General features: G+C 40.2%; 2 protein-coding genes across 5 annotated transcripts in view; one reads left to right on the top strand and one right to left on the bottom strand.

The window, feature by feature from the left end:
* LOC101864498 (coiled-coil-helix-coiled-coil-helix domain-containing protein 1) overlaps positions 1-5,751 on the bottom strand; it is a 17,026-nt gene extending 11,275 nt beyond the window's left edge. Inside the window, exons 1-3 of one of the 4 annotated variants that reach the window (XM_035973419.1) lie at positions 5,732-5,751; positions 1,372-1,577; positions 715-833 (exon numbers count right to left, since the gene is read on the bottom strand). In XM_035973419.1, coding sequence (XP_035829312.1) covers positions 715-833; positions 1,372-1,510 — 258 coding nt within the window. In that variant the 5' untranslated portion in view covers positions 1,511-1,577; positions 5,732-5,751. Of the gene's footprint in view, positions 1-714; positions 834-1,371; positions 1,578-4,570; positions 4,695-5,425; positions 5,702-5,731 lie in introns of those variants that run through there. The other 3 variants (XM_005112229.3, XM_005112228.3, XM_035973418.1) reach the window with 3 other exon arrangements.
* A 272-nt stretch (positions 5,752-6,023) lies between these two features.
* On the top strand, positions 6,024-18,126 carry LOC101864274 (N6-adenosine-methyltransferase non-catalytic subunit). The gene is made up of 11 exons (XM_005112227.3): positions 6,024-6,220; positions 9,514-9,599; positions 10,437-10,545; positions 11,103-11,153; positions 11,643-11,730; positions 12,929-13,019; positions 13,490-13,628; positions 14,135-14,227; positions 15,045-15,161; positions 15,447-15,572; positions 17,560-18,126. Exons 1-11 carry the CDS (start codon positions 6,155-6,157, stop codon positions 17,998-18,000), a joined length of 1,407 nt encoding a protein of 468 aa, XP_005112284.1. The 5' UTR covers positions 6,024-6,154; the 3' UTR covers positions 18,001-18,126.
* Positions 18,127-19,379: the final 1,253 nt, after the last annotated feature.

Raw genomic sequence — 19,379 nt, 5'->3', positions numbered from 1 at the left:
AGAGAGAGAGAGAGAGAAAGAGAGAGAGAGAGAGAGAGAGAGAGAGAGAGAGAGAGAGAGAGAAACAAAGAAGCAGACAAAGAAAAAGGATGAAAAGGAGACAGAGACGACACATTTAAGTTTATGAGTCACACATGAGATTAGAAAAGAAAGCAGCCTACAGTGGTTAGAGCACACTAACAAGAACACGTTTATGGTTAGGACGTTAAGGCCTCTCAAAGCACACACAACATTTAAAGATTGCTATTTTTGGTGCAGCAGAAATGCTGCTCTTTGTTGTTGCACACAGAAGACATGAGTTCAATTTCTGTGTAGGCTTAAGTATGCGAAATATTCAAAATTCTTGCTTTTAAAGAAGCAAAGTCAAATTTATATATATGGAAAGTACTGGACAAAAAACAGTCAATAAAAGCACCCCTATTCTTTTTTTATTTTGTTGTAAAGTTTTACAACCCATCAACACGATTTAGATCGTTTAGGAGCCTGGCTACTCCGACAACGCCATGTAGGGTCAAGCCAGGCTGAGTGGGATACAATATCCCAGCAGACAACCACAGATGCTTGACTGTAATCTAAAAAAATGTCCTCACTCTGGTTACACCATAGCTGCCAGTCTAAACCAGAAAACAAAAATATCTGACACATACTTCCAGCTAAAGCAGTCTGTTATGTAAATTGCAGAGCCCAGAAAACCTTCTCGATTAATATCCTTACCTCAGCGGCTGCCATACATTGTAGAAATGACTGTGTCTCTTTGCCACATGCACTCTGATTAAAGTCAGATTTTTTCCAACAGTCCATCATTCGACTCATCTCGTTCACACACGGTGCAGCTGGAAAGTGGGAAGAAAAAAACAAACATATCAATAAAATTAAATGTTCTAAATCAAAGCTATAACACACATATATCAAACTCATGGACTCAAAATATTTCTGTGCTGCATCACTTATATAGAAGATACTGGTCATATCACAATATAATAAGGTGAAGAGATTGAGAGGAACAAAGTGAAAGAAAAAAAAAATCAACTGAAGTCTCAACAAATCCTACAGAGAGCAATTAAATATTATACAGTATAATAACACAGATATGTCGAACACAGAAGACTCAAAATCACGCATCCCTCGAACTGTGTCGGAGGTCCTGCTTTTTTGGTCTTCTCTTTATCTTTGTAAGATATCCCTCGAACTATGGATCCCTCGAACGACCAAGGCCGATCCTGATGAATTCGCACTATCCTTGTTATACGGCATATCGTGGGATCTCAAATGAAAATGAAATAAAATATATAAGGCACACTAATTAATTGAACAACTTGCACACAGATGTACACAACTACTAAACATGTCCCTCCTCCCCATTACACTCACATTCTGATTTCAGTTGACGAGATTTCACTTGATCCTTCAGCGCTGGAATTCTCACCACCTTGTGCAGATATCCAGGATTCTTGTAATTTGTAAATTTCTTCAGAGATGACGTCTTGAATACTGCGTCAGTGAGCCTCATGTTTGCAAACTGGAAGGATTCTGTTGTTCACTGAAGTGTTTAAATTCTTTGCTCCAGTTGATGAAAACTAAAAGACACCAAGAAAAAGATCACATTAAAAACTAGGAAAACAAAAAACTATTTTGAATGCAACTTGTGGCTTTACTTTGTGACTGATTACAGAGTCTGAAAAGTTCAAGTGAACATGCTTTTATCACTATGCAAAGGTCAACAACTTTGTAAAAGTCTATTATTAACCACCCCTTCGTGACACAAGGTCAGTTCGTGCTTCACCGGGAACAGTTCTGAATTCCCAGGGACACACAGTACCGCAAGATTTAGCGGTCAGTTTTTTATAATTAGATCCGGATTTCAATTGCTAATAATTATATCATATCTATACGGAAAAGATTTCTATGTTACGGAAAAAAATATTCCCACACGCCAATTTGATCTGCAATTAATTTTATAATGCACCAGAAGCAGTAGTTCAGTATTTAACAGAATACAGCCTATGACAAACAGGCATGACGAACGTTATACATCACAGCATCAGCATCTTGGCTCGTTTGCCACCATGTAAGAAAAAATTACGAACGGTGTGTATATATGTATAGAGGTCACGAAGGGTTAATAAGAGTTAACAGGACCAAATATTTTTCTCTGAGTATGAAAAACTGAAGTATCCACTCACTCTCAATTTCAAGAAAAGAGAAAGCACCGTGGAGTCTTTTTCATATGGATAGTGGTATGAATCAAGGTCACACTCACCATATATATAGCCACCATTAGATTAGAGTTAGCACCATCAAGATGGAGGGAGAGGTACTAGACAAGGCCCGACTTTAAAATTTAGGCTTAGATTACACCAGCTATTATGACGGTAATCTAACTGATTCTTTCAGCTTGGAAAGTTTTCTTATATATTTACTCTCACTTGCTGGCTTCAGGCTGGCAGGCCTAAGCCAAAGTTTAGGCGTTGTGACTGTGCCTTACACTATATATTCATAATAAAATAATTGACGGTGGACTTATATTGGTATTAATGATTTGTACTGGTAAATTACTGGCATTCTCCGGTTTTGGCCCCAAGTTTACTGGATCGATACTGACTTAAATATTTGGTATCAATGTTTTATTCAAAAGAGAGCGAGAGACGCGCTGCTATTTTTCAGTACAAAATGAGGGCTGAGTCTACACGCACAAGCAGTTGCATGCGCAGAAAATCAAATTGTGTGCAAGGTATCATAGTTTGCTGTACGCACACAATTGTTTGTACAGTCAAACCTGAGTAAAACAGCCACCCATCAACAAGGAGAAAAATGGCCGTATAACACAGGTAGCCGTCTTAGGCAGGACTGGTCAAATTGAAGAAAGCAAATTATTTTTTTATGAGGTCCAAACCGGGGCTGACCTCAGATTTTAGACAGCCATAGGGCTAATTCAAAAGGGTTGTTGATTTCTTTTGAAAAAGGGAGGTGTGTGGTGTAAGAAGGTTTTTCGTATTGAGGGGGAGGTTTGGTAGCTTTCCTTATGTTGCTGATTTTGTGCAAGGGTAAATTAAACGAAATATTATGTAATTAAGACGATGAAGACGGAGTGCCATGGTAAAACAAACACACGGGTCGCCATCACTCGGAGAAAGAGTGATGCTTCTGCTGCAAGTTCATGTCAACGTCCATTGTTACTTTGTAATTAGGTTGACAAAATAGTGACCAGTCACCTCACACACAACTTGGGCATGAGTTGTGGGCAGGGATTATTGCTTATGAAGGATCACCCTTCCCTCAACAGCTGTTAAAAATTCATTGTTAGGCTTACCCATTGGTCAACTTGGGTAAACATTCACTGGAGGACTAACAATAACGACAGGTGAATGGAATAATAACAGCCCATCAACCGCGTGAGGTGCTATTCGGGAAATGCGAGACCACGCCAGGCCCTCTGAGGCTGGTAAATCTGTGTTATCTTTAAACTAAACCTTTTTCCTTTTTTTCCCTTTCATTCTTTTGGGGGAGTGTTCCTCTGTGTTATCTTAATCTCAGAATTTCTCGTTCCATAAATTTAGCCTGTACCAGTACCATTCTGTAATTCCTCTTTTCCTCTCCAAATAAAGTTGTACACACACATACTGTGCACACACCCCCAGCATGCAACGATGAAACCAACCTCGCATCCCCTGGTGACGTAGCCCATCACGCGCTAAGCGGGCCGACAGGGCATGGACAAAAGTCCAAAGAGGAAGTGCAATATCTTGGTAAGAGAATTTTGGCATCACGGCACAGCAAAATATAATACCTTGTACGCTATTGTGTGCGTATAGCAAAAAATGTATTGGTGCACGTAATTGCCTGCGTATAGACACTCCTCAAAATGAGCAGTAATATTTCACTTGTTTTTAACAAGGGAGGTTTCAGGGGGGTTTGCCCATCTGACCTAATAAAATATAGGGGGGGTTCAGGGGGGGCATGCCCCTCCCCTGAATTTAACCACAATTTGATGTTTGCAAGGTTTGATATTTCTTGCTCGCCGCACATCAAACATCATATCGGCAAGCGCGTAGAAAAGACATGCGGCTAAACGTAGAACGACGCACCAGCCTGATCGGCTGCTTATTTTAGTAATGTGATATCATCCCCTCCTGGGATACCCACAGACTATTTTAAAAGACCACAGAGATACCAAAGATTCTCTACTACACTACACACTACACGATCTTTGGAGATACCGCATCGCATGGAACGACATATTGGGTCAGTGGCTTGACCTATTATCCGTATTCAATAGGCCTACCGTATTGAATTGATGTTTCGCACAGTAAAAGTTCACACTTGCGGCTAACTGCAGATCGCCAGCCATGCTCTGGGGATGGAAGATCACTTAGATCGTTGAGGCTCAGAGCAGTAAGAATGCTGAAGCTTGAAATTAAAATAGTATACGGTAAATGCAAAGACAATAAAGTATAAAAAGCGTGCGAAAATTGCAGTAAAGACGCCTGGAGATTACCACAGGCCTGATAAACAATGCGCAGAAGAGATAAGCAGCAGCATCATCGGAGCACCGCATCACATATCACATTACCAACTGGTACGTCTCCTGGAAAAAACATTGCATCAAACGTCGTGCCTTGGTCGGTACACACGATCTTTGGTGCCATGCGGTTGGCTATGTTCAGATCAGGTAGTCACATGATCAGAGGGGTATCCCGGTCTGACGTCACAAAAGATGGGCCACCTTACCTAAAAATATTTTGCGTCGTTCTTTCTATGATTCTATGTTTAGTTGCAAGTGTAGAAAAGTAACTGTTTAGAACCTCAAGGAGGCTAATCGTTGGTGGAGCCAAAACTCACACTGTACTCCATAGGCTTAGTTATCTTTACGGCCAAAACCAGATCGAAGTGGCTAGCCATATGGCTAGCCTGCCAGTCTAGCTGTACTAAGGTTAGTTAGGCCCTATATTGACCGAAACCTGATGAGTACACAGGTCTCATTTCATAGTAGTGCGTCTTAGTATTATTCAGGTTTAAAATACATAATGCACTGTCAGTAAGGCACCTTTTGGTTTTGTCTCAAATACAAATATTTGACACTCTTTGGAAATTGCCTTCCTGTTCCATTGGCAGCCATTCTGAAACTGATTGCCATGTAAACGTGAAGATTGTGTGTTTTTGGTTTTTTAAAATTATTTTTGCCAGGGGCTTCTTCTGTTTCTTATGTAAATAAACGAGAAGGCAATTTCCAAAGAGCCCCCAAGTATTTTAGGTATTGAAAACTAAAAATTTATTTACAAGAAGAATTCAGTAAGCCTATTTTTTGCTGTTTGTTAGTCTACTTGGCATTCGGCTAACCTCTTCCTTGAAATAATAGTAATAGGCCTAATTTAGCTAATTTTGTTGTTCATAAAAAAACAAATCCTTCTACACCGGTCACTCTCACCATATATTATTTTAAAAATCCACTCAAAACCAATCTGAAACGTAAACTGTACCTTTCCTATTATTTTCCTAAAGTGTTGAGATACGAAGCATGTTTTTGACTTTCATAACCGAAAGTAGGTAGCTGGTAATCGGGAATAATTTATAAATTTGATAAGTTTGAAAATCGATAAGCAGCGACTTTTCACAACTCTTTAACACCCACAACTACAGAATAACTGCCGTTCATTTCAAACTCATGTTAATGTGGGAATATTAAGAACGTGTTTTTAATTTAATATTCTCTGCAAATCTCTCCAGAACCCACAGGAGACAAATACAAGATCTGACAAGTATCGCTCAATGCAGTTTTAAAATATATCACGATATATATGGATGAGCGATTATATGAAAGTGAAAACGGAAACAATTGTGTTTTCAAAGTCTTTACGTTGAAAATAGAATGTTTAAAAAAATGTTGAAACACAAAAGTGGTGTCCTGTTGTTTATGTGGCAATATATTTTCAGTCTTAATTAAGTTATCTAAAATGAGCTTATGGCTACTCAAGATTCAAGAAGCTTAGTCGTAAAATAGCCAGAAATATTATTGCATCCTGCAAAATGGCTGCCTACAGCGCAATTTCTGATTCTGAAGTCCATTGACACTGGTGTTGTCGCCTGTGTAATTTTGTCAAGTCAAAGTAGTTGTCCCTGCTTCTGTTGCTTTTGGCATTAACAAAAGATACACACAATGGGTGATCGTTTGAAGGAGATGCGACAGAGGTCGCAAAAACGGAAAGAATTACTCGCCCAAGTGGTAAGCTTTGTTTTGTCGGGAGGACTTCCCTAGCGAGCGACCACTATGAGACAGAGCAGAATTGAGGGCTTGGGGTAGGGGTAGGGTTAGGTCTAGGCCTCGGCGCTTTTTCGGTAGTTCCCACACTGCAATTATTATTCACGGGTTTTGGCCCCAAGAGTAGCCTTGAGTAGGGGGGTTTCAGGGGTGCTTGTCCCCCTGTTAATATATAGAAGATAGGGGTTTCAGTCAGGGGGGCATGCCCCCCCTGACTTTTACCACAATTTAATGTTTTGCAGTTGTTAGGTTTGATATCTTAGCTCGTCTTGAATCAAACGTATAGGTCTAGATGTAGGTCAGGCTCAAATAAGGGGGGTGGGAACTACCGAAAAAGCACCTAGATCTAGGCCTCTTCTTTATTGTGTTTGATGGGGTGGTCGCTCGTTATGGAAGTCCTTCCGTTTTGTCATTGCAGTTGCAGTCATTGCAGTGCATTTCCTCATTTCGCGATTTCAGGATTTCTTTGATTGCATTGTCATTGAGTGATTTCATTGAGATTGTCCAGTCATTTGTGTTTTAATTTGAAGTTTGATAATTCAGACTTGTTTGTTTAATTTTTGTGAACTTGAAGTAGCCTTCTAACTCGAATTATCAGATGTCATTCATTCGATACATTGTGACAAGTCACTAATGAATGACTAAATAAAATCTAACGTAAAGTCAAAAGTCTAGATCTAGATCTAGATTAGATTGTTATTTTGATAGGACTCCCGTAATGAGCTACCGCTATGAGACAGAGTAGAATAGAGGGCAAGGGTTAGGGTTATGTCTCTTCTTTGTCTTTATTGTGTTTGTTGGGATGGTCGCTCGTTACGAGGTCCTTCCGTTATTTTACTTATGGACCCGTCTGAGGTCTGACTCATCAATCAAGTCCACCAGCTTCTAATGTCATAGTCATGTAGTTGATGTAGCCTGCTTTTCAATTTTAGGTTTGTGTCAATTGTCTGCTAAACATGAACTCTACTGCAAATCATTAATTTTTTGGCCGGCTCTATTTCTCAGAACGCTCGAGAAAATAAGCTTGAACTCTATTTCCGTTCTCGAGATTTGTTGATAATTTGTAAATGGAGTGGCCTGTGCGCGCGTGTGTGTGTGTGTGCGTGTGTGTGTGTGTGTCTGTGTGTGTGTGTCGTGTATTTAAAGGTGTGAAGGAGACGTGGGGGGGGGGGGGGGGGGGGAACGTGGAGGGATTTTATTTTTGTTTACACGAAGGAGTTTAGTGTTTACTTTTGGGGTGACTTCTCGCAGTACCTTTTGAAGGCATTTTCAAATGAAGTTAATAATAGTCCGGGAACGTTGCCCCAACCACAACTGAAGTATCTGAATATTCAGACATATAAAAAAATCTAGATCTAGCTCTAGAAATTGAATTCGATGCAAAAAATGCTTCTTCCTAGTCCTCGCAGAATGGCAGAATGAAAGATGACGCCTAAATCTTGCAAATAACCCAAAAATCTGGAGAACGGAAACCGTTCGGAGAAATAGAGATCAAGTTTATTTTCCAGAGCGTTCGGAGAAATAGTCACTTCGTAATTTTTAGTTATGGATGGTTTTTACGAACTGCATATATTACAATAATGCTGTCAGTCTATGTTTGTTCTTAATTATAACAGTCGAACCTGTGTAAGACGGCCACCCATTGTCAAGGAGAAAAGTGGCCGTATAATTGTGAGATCATTTTACTAAAAAAATCTTTCACATTGGAGAGTTTCAGGGGGCAGGGCATGCCCCTCTTCTAACAGAAAAAAAGTTTTGGGGCCGGAGATGTCATGGGGGGCCTGACCCCATGTATTTCATAATTTGATTGATGTGCAATTGGGCCTACGTACTTTGATTTCTTTTAACACAAGAATGGATTTGTGACAGTTTTGGTGGCCATAATATTGTATATTGTGTTCTGCAGAATAAAGACAAAGGAGTTCCCCAAAAGCACTGCATCTGCATGCAAGTTTGAAAGTAAAATTTTACCCAAAAGTGGTGACAAATATGACAATTGGAATAGTATTTATGGTCTTTTTGCCGTTTTAAATACTTCGGGACATTTTTGATGGTGATGGTTGCTGATTTATTGGTTGTTAGTCATAATCATATACACCAGTACTTCACGTCGCTTCAAGCTGCCCCATTTTTATAATGTCAAATTTGATACGCACTTTTGATTGTATGTTTCGTTTGAATTATGATAAATTGAATGTTGAAAACATGATGCTGTCAGTCTATGTTTGTTCTTGCAATTATATACAGTCGAACCTTTGTAAGACGGCCACCCATTGTCAAGGAAAAAAGTGGCCGTATAACACAAGTGGCCGTATTAGGGAGGACTGATCAAGATGAAGAAAACAAACCATTCCTTTCTGAGGTCCCAACCGAAGGCAGCCGCATTGTTGTTGTTGTTTTCGCTGGGGTTTTTTCTTTTGTTGCTGTTTTTGTGCAAGGGTGACAATATAACGAAATATATCAGACAAGGAGGACCGAGGGCCATGGTAAAACAAACACATGGGTCGCCACCACTCGGAGAACGAGCAACGCTTGTGCCGCAAGTTCACGTTGACGTCCATTGTTGCTTTGTTATTGTAAACTGGGTAAACAGTGGCCTCTCATCTCATTACGATTCGTGTATGAGTTCTGGGCAGGGCTTATGAGTTATGAGGTATCACATTCTTACCTCACCAGCTTCTGAAAATTTGTTACATGTACCTATTGGTCAACAGTGTGAGGGGCCTACGCAACATGATCGGTTGGAGGGACTACTTAACAGCAACGACAGGTGATTGGATTATGAAGGCTCGCCCGCAACGCCAGGGGCCATTGCATGATTTATGACAAAACGTAATGGAGTCACTAAAGTGGCCATCTAAGACAGGTGTTATTGCTTTGTGTGATAGGGGTTGCTTGTTAAAATAGGGTGGCCGTGGCCGCGTTGGACAGGTGCCTGTTTTACACAGTTAAATTATAGAAAAAAACGCAGGGGGGAAATGGAAAAGGCCGTTTGTACAGGTAGCCGTCTTATAGAGGTGGCCGTCAGGGCAGGTTCGACTGTATTTTTATACTGCAGTCAGTGCCTCAATTAAGATACGTCCTTGTCTAACTTTTAAACTAAAGTAACTATTCTTTTCTACAGTCATAGTACAGGATGGTAGCTGCTTTTTCAACAGCACATGTGAAGAATAAAGAATGGATACCACCAGAAATAAACCTAACCACAGTTGAATGCTGCTGTTGTAATTATTCTCTGTATTTCTTTATTTTCTCAGTATGGAATTGAAAATCCCAACAACCTGAAGTCTGTGCTCAAAACACATGATGAAATAAAAGTTCCTGAGAAGAAGGAAAAGTTAAGGTAATGTGGAGTAGTAATTTAACATTGAATAAAAAATATATTTGTTAAAAATTGCAAGCCTCTGAAGGAATAGAGAGGTCAACATTTTTCTTTTCCTGTCTGAAATATTATTATAAATTTTCTGTCATTCTGGTGTTTAAACTTGCACCCAGGTGTTTTGTGTTGGAGTCAAGTAGGGATATGTCACGCCAGCACCTATGGTGAAAAGATAAGGTAGGGTCTTCACAGCCACATTAGTTTGTTTCCCAAGTGAGGAAGTTCTTACATCGAGTTTCTCCTTCTGTTACGAAGTTTTTCACTCAGCCCGGGTTAGCACTGATAAGGTAGGGTGTTAGCAGTCCACTTCCTAATTGATGTAAATTGTGTCGAAGAGGGCTTAAAGGATTAACAATATTTTGGAGAAGCTGTTGAAATAAGTCAATCAAGCCTTTGCCTAACTTGTGCACCCTGCGAAACCCAATGACAAATATCATGTTGTGAGCAGGTTTAACCATTTCTACTTATTTTAGAATTCATTTTATGTTTGGCTATGAACTGTAAAGTTGAGCATAATTTGAGAGCTAAAAAAGTACTTTGTACAGTAGTTGTCAGAAATAATGTGTTTATGTCAGCGAACCTACGTTTTTTTAAACCTTGTATTTGATCAATTCAGTGTGTTTATCTAGTTAAATATTCTTCTTTTGACCCTACTTCTGCAAGTTTTTGAAAATGTAAATTTTATATAGATGTCAAAGTCAAGATCAAGAATAATACAAAGATGTTGTGTTTTTAGTTTTTAAACAAAAGCTTGTCGTAAACATATTTAGTTATTTAAAAGGTACACTTGAACTCTTTCAGTTCTTTCCAAGGAGGTACAGCAGCATCTTCATCTACGACCCCAGTCCCTTCAGCGTTTTCTCCCTTAGACCAAAAGACCACGAGAGAGAGGGACTCAGGACAGACTGCTGTGGGTTTGCGTGTTGTGTGTTGTGCGTTTTTGTGGGACCTTTTAGAGAGTAGCTGTGGTGTGTTCTATTGGGGAACAAGTCTCTTTTTTTAAAAATCAGCAAAGGAGTTATTACTGAAGGAACCCAATGCCACTGGCTGAACTTGAAGATGTAATTCTTTTTACTACACAGTTAATGAGCATATTATTTGTGAACCTATTCTCATTTTTTTCACTCTCTGGTGTCAAAATTATTGGCACTGTGAATCTGCCCAAGGTAAGAAGAAGCACACCTTTATTGGTCTCACATTGATGTTAGAGAATTAATTGTGGTAGGGTGGTCAGTTCCTTTTCACGCCGCCTTTACTTCCCCAACTCGAAGTCAGGTACCCATTACTGCTGGGTGGGCAGGAGGGGCGAAAAAAGTATGTGTCCAAACAAAGGCTCGAACCCAGGCTTTCTGCTTCGGAGACGAGCGCACTAACATGTAAACATGTAAATTATTGCATAATGCCTTATTCAAATGTAGTATTGAATGTCGAGTACCTCTTAGTTCATAACTTTTTTCTTTTAAACAGGAAGACTTTGAACCAGATGAAATCTACACAGACTCAAGTGCATTTTTAAAGGTAAGCATGCACATGGTTTTCAATGCAGGACCATACCAGAGGGGTTAAATGTCTCAAAAAGTTGGCTTGAAAATGCCGCAACAACCCACGTTTTCGGAGTCAGTTCTATGCTTTTATTATGACTTTAATGTAACCTATAGTTTCATTTCTGATGTTTGTGTTGAGAGATAATCAGTCTGTCAATTAGTGTTTTGAGAAATGAAACAAGAATCTTACGCTTTTAGTCTGTTGAGGTAGCACTTACGAATACATCTTGACACGATGGAGGGAGTAAACTGAAAATATTTATAATTATAAGACACTTTCATTCTGAGACAGCAGAATTGATATCAGCACATAGTAAGGTAGAAAGGCGAGACTGATCTCCCCTGTTTTATTTATCTTCATAAGGAGAGATACAATTTTATAAAAGTAGTCTAATCATCGAAAATGACATAATTTTGCCGAAAATAATGTTAGTTGGTAATGTGTCTCTCTTTTCCTCTGCAGGGTACTCAAAGCGCAAATCCGCACAACGACTACTGCCAGCATTTTGTCGACACAGGAGAGAGACCGCAGAATTTTATACGAGATGTTGGTAAGTACAGCCATATTGCTTTTCACAACTTTCCATGAGACATCGTAGGTGGTTAGCAGGCACTCTTGCGTGGTTTGCTCCTTTCAAATTTGTATAATGTTCTCTTCTCTTTCTTTTTCTGGTATTTTACTCTCTAGTAACCCCTCTAATATTTTGCACTTATATGATCTATATTTTTTGTAAGTACTGTAAAACTTACTAAAACTAAAAACTGAACCTCAGACTTGTTCTGCTTCAGAACTAAAGACTCCCATGTATAATCACCTCCAAAATTATCTAAATTGTGTCAATGGGGGCATAAAACCGTGAAATACATCAAATGTATTATCTTGAGGTTCCGGGTGAAAGTTGGGTTTCGTAGCGAGTGTTGAATACACCTAAGACACAAGAAGACAGGTAGATGCTTAAGTCAGCTCTGAGTGGGACCTGTGACGTCTGTACAGGATGCAGGTTGCTGGTGCTCTTATTGCTCAAGTCTTGTCCCCTGTTTGTCGTGATTATTTGAAGATTTGGAGCACAACTATTGATGGGATCTTCTTCTTTATGGAGGGTTAAAGATGGTATCATCAAAGTCATTCCACATGTTCCCAAATCAATTAATGAAAATTTCCTGAAAAAGCTATCACTGGAATAATGACATCATCATCAAGGGGCATGTTATGGTATAATTACAATAATTTCATTGTTTCATTATTTCTTTCTAGTTTTTATCTGAAAAATAATGAATCCCTAAAAAATAATTCTGATTTGGGCTTTCTGTTCTCTTTTAATTGTCTCAAAACTTCAAAAAATGATTTAGGCACTTGTGGACAGTATGGAACCTGTACTGGTCTCACTGTAGTGGACAAATCAGGAAGTACTTCAGCCTCTTATTTAATAATAGTTGTAAAGCAAATGGAAAATGTTGTAGAGCATGAATAGGCCTATGCACTATGTAAATGCAATTATTATCATTATCATCATTATTATTATTATTATTATAACTACAGTATTATTATTAATTATTCAATAATAAGGTGAAGGTGATGGTTGCAAGCTCCACAATTTTCATCTCGTTGAGAAGCATGGCAATCTACTCTCACCCTTTCCTTAGCTTGTGGGAGAGATGTCGTATAATGAGATGAATTTCTTGTCTGTATTACTTATGTTAGATTGATTTTATATATTTTATTACATTTTTCTATTTTGTTTGTTTTAGGTTTAGCAAACAGGTTTGAGGAGTACCCGAAACTGAGAGAGCTGATTCGACTCAAGGATGAACTTATAGCAAAGACAAGTACTCCGCCCATGTGAGTTGATGGATGAATGAAATGTGGGGGGAGGAAGAGAATGTGTAATTTATTGCTTAAAATAAGAAATGGAAGTTTGCATCAAGTTTTTGGAGTTTTGTTTTTTTTCTTTTTCAAATTTGCATTGAAGAAACAATTATACTTTCGTTATATTGCTTTTGGGGGATTTTCTGTCCAGTTTCAGAGAGTGAGTTGTGTATTATGGCTACTAGCAGAACCTGTCACTTTAGTTTTGTAACAGTGTGTTCAAGTTATATTTTCTTCGTTTTAATTAATTTTACAGCACGTGCAACAAAAATAGGTCATATAATTGCCAAAGATTAGAAATGTTACCAGAGAGTTTAAAAAAAAAAGGAGGAGAGATAAGGACAATAGTTATATATATATTTTTAAAATTATTTTCCTATTTTGTTTTTTCTATTTTTGGAAGAAACTTAAACATACTGTTCCATATTTTTTTATGTTCGTAGGTATCTACAAGCAGACTTGGAGACGTTTGACCTCCGTGACCTCAACTGTGAGTTTGACGTGATCCTGGTGGAACCGCCGCTAGAGGAGTACCAGCGCACACAGGGGGCTGTGTTTGACAAGTACTGGGACTGGGATGAGGTGGGTGGGGATGTGTGTGTTTGGGGGGGGGGGGGGGGTGAAGCTGTGTTTGACAAGTAGTGGGACTGGGGCGAGATGAGTGGGGGTGTATGTATGTGTGGTGTGTGTGTAGGGGAGGGGGGGGTGATGTTTGACTAGTAGGGACAAGGTGTGTATGTGGAGGTGGGAGGGAGGGGTCTTGACGTCATGACAAGTGCTGGGATTGGGACGAGGTGAGCGGGTGGGTGTGAATGTCTGTATGTGTGTCAATGGGTGTGTCTGTGTGTTTAACAAGCTTTGGGACTTGAACGATGTGTATTTAAATTTAAACTAAATTTAGACTGTTTAGAAACTGTCATCAACAATAAAGTAAGAGCAATTACCTTTCAATTTACTAATGCTAATAGGACTCAATATGAACTTATTGCTTGGCTTTGATGGTGCCCTTTATTTAAGGTCTGTTGAGATGTACACGTGTTTGCCAGTGAGATGTAATTGTAATAAAACATACATAATTTGTTTCCCAGATTGAATCCCTGGACATTCCTTCTGTGGCTGCTCAGCGGTCCTTTCTGTGGATCTGGTGCGGGAACGCTGAAGGCCTCGAACGTGGCCGAGCGGTGAGTGCTCGAGCTATCAATGTCCTTGTGGGTCCTGTGTTCCCTCGTGTCTTCAACTCGTCTTTCTTTTTCTTCTTTCTCTTTTTGGGTGGTTGGCAGGTGCTCTGATGTGGTCTCTCATCCTTTTTTTGTGTTTGTTACTCCCCTTGAAACACCTCTAATCTTCGGCACTTATGTGACCTATTTGTGTTGAAAGTGCCCAAGTTAAAGTGGTGTAAAAGCAAAACTTTCTCTTCCATTCCTATGATTCTTCAGTTTTTGGATTTTAAAAAAATTTTGTTTTTGTTTTTGTTGGGGGAGGTTGGGGGGGGGGGGTAGGCCTGATATATTTTCTCTCGTAACCTTTGAAGAGGCTAGCCTGGGATAGGGAAAAATTATGAAATTATGCAAACTGGGCCCAAAAATGTGAAATTATGCGATTCTGTTAATTTTAACAAAGCATGATAATGGAAAATAACCAGAAATTATGCAAAAAATAATCAGATTTTGCTAAATTATGCTGGGTGCATAAAACCATGGGGACAGACAATGGTCCAGGGTGACAAAGGTGTACCAATTTTTTAAAATTTAATTTTAATGTAGGTGGTTTTTACGCCCACACTGACACAGTTTAGGTCATTTAGGAGATGACCTTCCAACCCTAGCTGAGAGTAATTATGCCTCCCATCAGAAAGACCAGAATACTCAACAAACTCTCCTCTCTCTGGAATCGAACTTGGGTCTACTGTGTGTGAAAACTAAGAGCTATAACCACTACGCCATAGATGCTGGTGAAAAAGGTAATGATAATGGTGAATTCCTTGTTGTGTGTTTTCAGTGTCTGAAGAGATGGGGTTTCCGGCGGTGTGAAGACATCTGTTGGATCAAAACCAACATCAAGAATCCGGGACACAACAAGAACTTGGAGCCCAACGCCATCTTACAGAGATCAAAGGTGAGATTGTGACCATGGTCTCTGGCCTTCAGGACGATTCTAGAGCAGGGATGGGTCTCACACTCAGGTTACCCTCGGGCCGCTGGGGTGGGGGGGGGGGGGGGGTGTTAGAGTCTGGGAGAGCCTGGGTTTCATCAGTTATTCCACCAAAAGAAAAAAAAAAATTTTCAACAGCAAATTAAAAAAATTGGTGATTCTGTTGTCTTTAGGTTTAACCACTGTTTTCGGATTAATCGTGTTTGTTCAGTTTAAGGGAACTCTAATGTATGTCTATCCCTTGTTCAGGAGCACTGCCTTATGGGGATCAAAGGGACTGTAAAACGCAGCACAGACGGCGACTTCATCCACGCCAACGTTGACATTGATCTGATCATCGAGGAAGAGCCGCAGTACGGGACCAAGGACAAGCCGGTCAGTGCCAATGTCGTCTGACTCCTCTCTTTTTTGTGTTTATACTTAACAGTTCTAGTTTTAGTAAGCATTTATGGCACTGGCAACACAATTAGGTCATATAAGTGTCATAGATTAGGAATGTTACAAGAAAGTAACAGACATAAAAGAGAAGGAGGAGAGATATGGACGATTGGTGTTTGATTTTGATAGGAAAGAAGGAGCTAACCACACCGGAACACCCACCATCTGCCCGGTATACTTTTGTACAATATCCATGACTGGGCACTCCTGACATAATTCTAGTTCACTAAGGTATGCACATCTCCCTCCCCCCAACTACCACACCCCAGCAGTGTCTGTAGTCTCCTGTGTATAGCAGGGCTGCCAACCATTCCGATTTTTTCGTAATCATTACGATTTTTTAGCCTCACTACGAAATTCCGATCGTAAGGAGATTTATTACGATTATTTTCCATCAGCAGATTTTTGGCTAGATCTAAAAAAAAGATATTTTTGGCTCTTTTTTTTATTTTACAAGTCTTAGTGCAGACCTGTAAATCGTCCGCCAATAGTCGGAAAACCGCCAATCTCTAAATCAACCCCCCGCCCCCTCCCTTTAAAAAAGGACCAGCTGGCCCACTTCCCGCAAGTTAGCCTTGCCCACAATAATACTACCGTACATGAGTAGAAGCATAGAAGCATTCGATAAGCCCTATTGTTTTCGTTGTAATTTAGTAATTTGAAAATGAGAGCACTATTACTAATTTTTATGGGAAATTACTAATTTTTTTCATGGTCATTACTTAAGACCATGGCGATGGGTTGGCAGCCCTGGTATAGTTTACCATCTCCTAGTTGTCTAGGGATCATAGTGTCAGCCAGCTGTTCAAGTGCTCTCTAAGCCCAAAATTTTATGAACAAAAATTCCATTGCAGTTTCTCATTCTGTGAAATAGGTTGCATGTGCTGGAGAAACATATGTGAGGCAGCGTGGTGGAATCAGGCTCGCGTCAATTTTTGGACATGTACAGTTATTGATATCATCTTAAAGCTTGTTTACTTGTCTTTATTTGAATGAAAAAAATATCCATTTATCTTTAATACAAGTCGAGATATTTGCGAATGAAGGAGGTTGGGGTCACCTGTTTCAGAGGTAAAATTAGTGAGAAAATGGTCGCCAAAGATTAGTTATTTCCTTAGCTTAAGAGTCCGTGGTAACTGAAAATTTACTTTTTTTTATTCCTTTAATTAACGTTTTTTAGAAAAATCCCCACAGAAATGAGTTCTTTCATGGGCATGAAAAGTGTTGAGCCAGAAAACCCAAAAATTTGATTAAAATTCACAAACTTGCGGAAAAATGCAAGTTTCTTCACTTTAATTATTTTGACGAGAGCCTGATTCCACCACGCTGCCTCACATATTGTTGAAATTGAAATTTTAAATGTTGAAAAAAAGCAAGAAAACAGATGCATAATGTAGGTGACGGTGTTGTGCTACTTACCCCCTGGGGCGGTGCTACTGACTGAAGTGTGTTTAAGTCATTCCCAAAGAGGGGACATTAACTTGTTCTTATGCATAGTAGAATTGTAAATTGTAAATGGGCTGATTCATCAATGTCATGTTCCTAACTGTGCCTGAAGGACAACAGGGAACTGCTGCCTTTTCTTTCCTAATCCTTACTACTATCGTCATTTTCCTCTACTTCTTTTGTATGTTTGTCACACTCCTGTGACCCGCTATTTCCGGGGTGCCTTGATAGTTGAAGCAGACTTTGTGCTGTTGAAGCTAGAGAGGTGAGCAGAGTAAGTCTGATTCCCTGTAAGGACTTCTCTGGTGACATCCACCCCTTGGCGCTCATATGACCTTATGCAGTTGCGAGCGCCATAAAATCTCTACTAAAACAAAAACATTGTGCTACTGTCCCTCTGCTCTCTCTGTATAGTCCTATTGTATCCTGCTGTATCTGTATTGTCTTATTGTCACACTGCTTTGTGCTGTCACCACAGGTGGAAATCTTTCACATCATCGAACATTTCTGCCTGGGTCGTAGACGCCTGCACCTGTTCGGCCGCGACACCACCATCAGGCCAGGTTGGCTCTCCGTGGGTCCTGGCCTGACCAGCTCCAACTTTGACGCCGAAGCCTACGCCAATTTCTTCGACACGAACCCCGAGGCCCATTTGACGGGCTGCACGGAGGAGGTGGAGAGACTCCGGCCCAAGTCGCCCACGCCCAAGAGCAAACAGTCTTCCTCCAACGAGAGGGGGGCGAGGGGCGGGAGGGGGAGGGGGGCTGCCTCGGGGGGGATGGGGATGGGGGGACCCGGGAGGGGAGGGATGAGGAGCGGGATGTCCAGGGGGGGACCTCCGGGGAGAGGGGCCCCGAGTGGGAGGTTCAGGGGGCGGGGAGGGTTCAAACCCAGGGGTATGAGAGACGACATGAGGTGAACAACGTCTGCTGGGCGGCTCAAGGGAGGTTTTTACTTTTGCCTTTTTCTATGAAATGTTTCTTCTTCTTTTTTTTAAATACAGTCCGCGCCGGCTTTAAGCACGGTCATCGGGAAAAAGCTGAAGCGTGCTTGAGTGCGAAGTAGACATAATTCAGAGATTTTCATGTAGAAAATTTCCTGTGCTATTTCCATTTGTAAGTAGATCTAGGCCTAGTGGTCCTGCAAACGTGTGCACTGTTATTTTTACCCGCCATGGTAGTTTTCATTTGTTTGTTTTTGTTTTGTGGTCGAATGGGAAATGAAAACTTAATTTAGACGGCCAGTCACGATACAGCACACGCGACCTACACACTGCCTGTGCGTACAACTGCTCGCTGTACCACATTCATACCACCGCCTTCACCCCCCAAATACGGTCTTTGATCCCACCTCGCACGTGATACCAAATCAGGATTATCGGATAGCGAGGGGCAATAAGTTGAAATCGCAGCCTGCCTCCTTTTCTCATCTCTCCAACCTTCTTTGTTGTTTTTTTTGGTTTGTGTGTAGCTTTGCCCTAGGCGAGATCCTATGTCCACACGTGCGGCTGTGTGCATCTCTCTGCCTTCCTGTGTGTGCGTGTGTCCATCACTTGCACCGTTTTTGTTTCTCTTAACACACTCACTGCTGCGGTGTAGACTGTGTTCAAACTTTGATGGGTCATCATGAAAGTATTGACTGTCTTGTAAATGAAGCGTGCCTGAAGCCGAAGTTACCGTGCTTAAAGGTGTGTAATTTATATAGCAAAAATTCGGTAAGAGCCGTTTAGCGTGCTTGAGTCCGAAACGTGCTTAAAAAGCCGGCGTGGACTGTAAATGGTGTCACTTCTTTTTTATGATAAGAGTTTGTCACTGCCCATGTTTGTACTTTTTATGTAAATCTAATCTTTGGAAATGGAGGGGGGAGATAGTTTAGTTTACTCATCGTTAAGTTTGTTAAGAAATTGGAAAGCATTAAAATGAAAGAAACTTGGCTCACATTTGTTCATGAAAAGCAGCACATTTTGAGACAATGAATCTGATTACAGTACAGTTCTACTTTTATTCTTCATGTACTTTTTTTATAGCAAGTCAGCTCAGCTGTTTATCAAAAATAAAAAATTGTTTTTTAAAACTTTTATATGTTCTTTTATTTCATCCGTTTCTGTCTACTTCCACACTGAAATAATATAGAAATACAATTGGTATTACTGGTATGTTGTTGTTTTTTAATTTAGGTGTTTTTATGCTCCCATCAACTCAGTTTAGATCATTTAGGAGATAAGCTTCCAACTCTGCCTGTCAGGGCGAACCCGGGCTGAGAGGAATACATCTCAGCAGAAAGACCTAGATCCTCAAT

This window comes from Aplysia californica, unplaced genomic scaffold, assembly GCF_000002075.1.
Source record: "Aplysia californica isolate F4 #8 unplaced genomic scaffold, AplCal3.0 scaffold01212, whole genome shotgun sequence".
In the NCBI taxonomy this organism is placed as follows: Eukaryota; Metazoa; Mollusca; class Gastropoda; order Aplysiida; family Aplysiidae; genus Aplysia; species Aplysia californica.
This window is presented reverse-complemented; position numbering and strand designations above follow the sequence as displayed.

Coding starts and splice junctions, on each gene's coding strand:
- LOC101864274 (XM_005112227.3), top strand. CDS start 6,155: ATGGGTGATCGTTTGAAGGAGATGCGACAGAGGTCGCAAAAACGGAAA. Junction 11,731..12,928: donor GAATTTTATACGAGATGTTG/GTAAGTACAGCC, acceptor TGTTTGTTTTAG/GTTTAGCAAACAGGTTTGAG. Junction 15,162..15,446: donor CCATCTTACAGAGATCAAAG/GTGAGATTGTGA, acceptor TCCCTTGTTCAG/GAGCACTGCCTTATGGGGAT.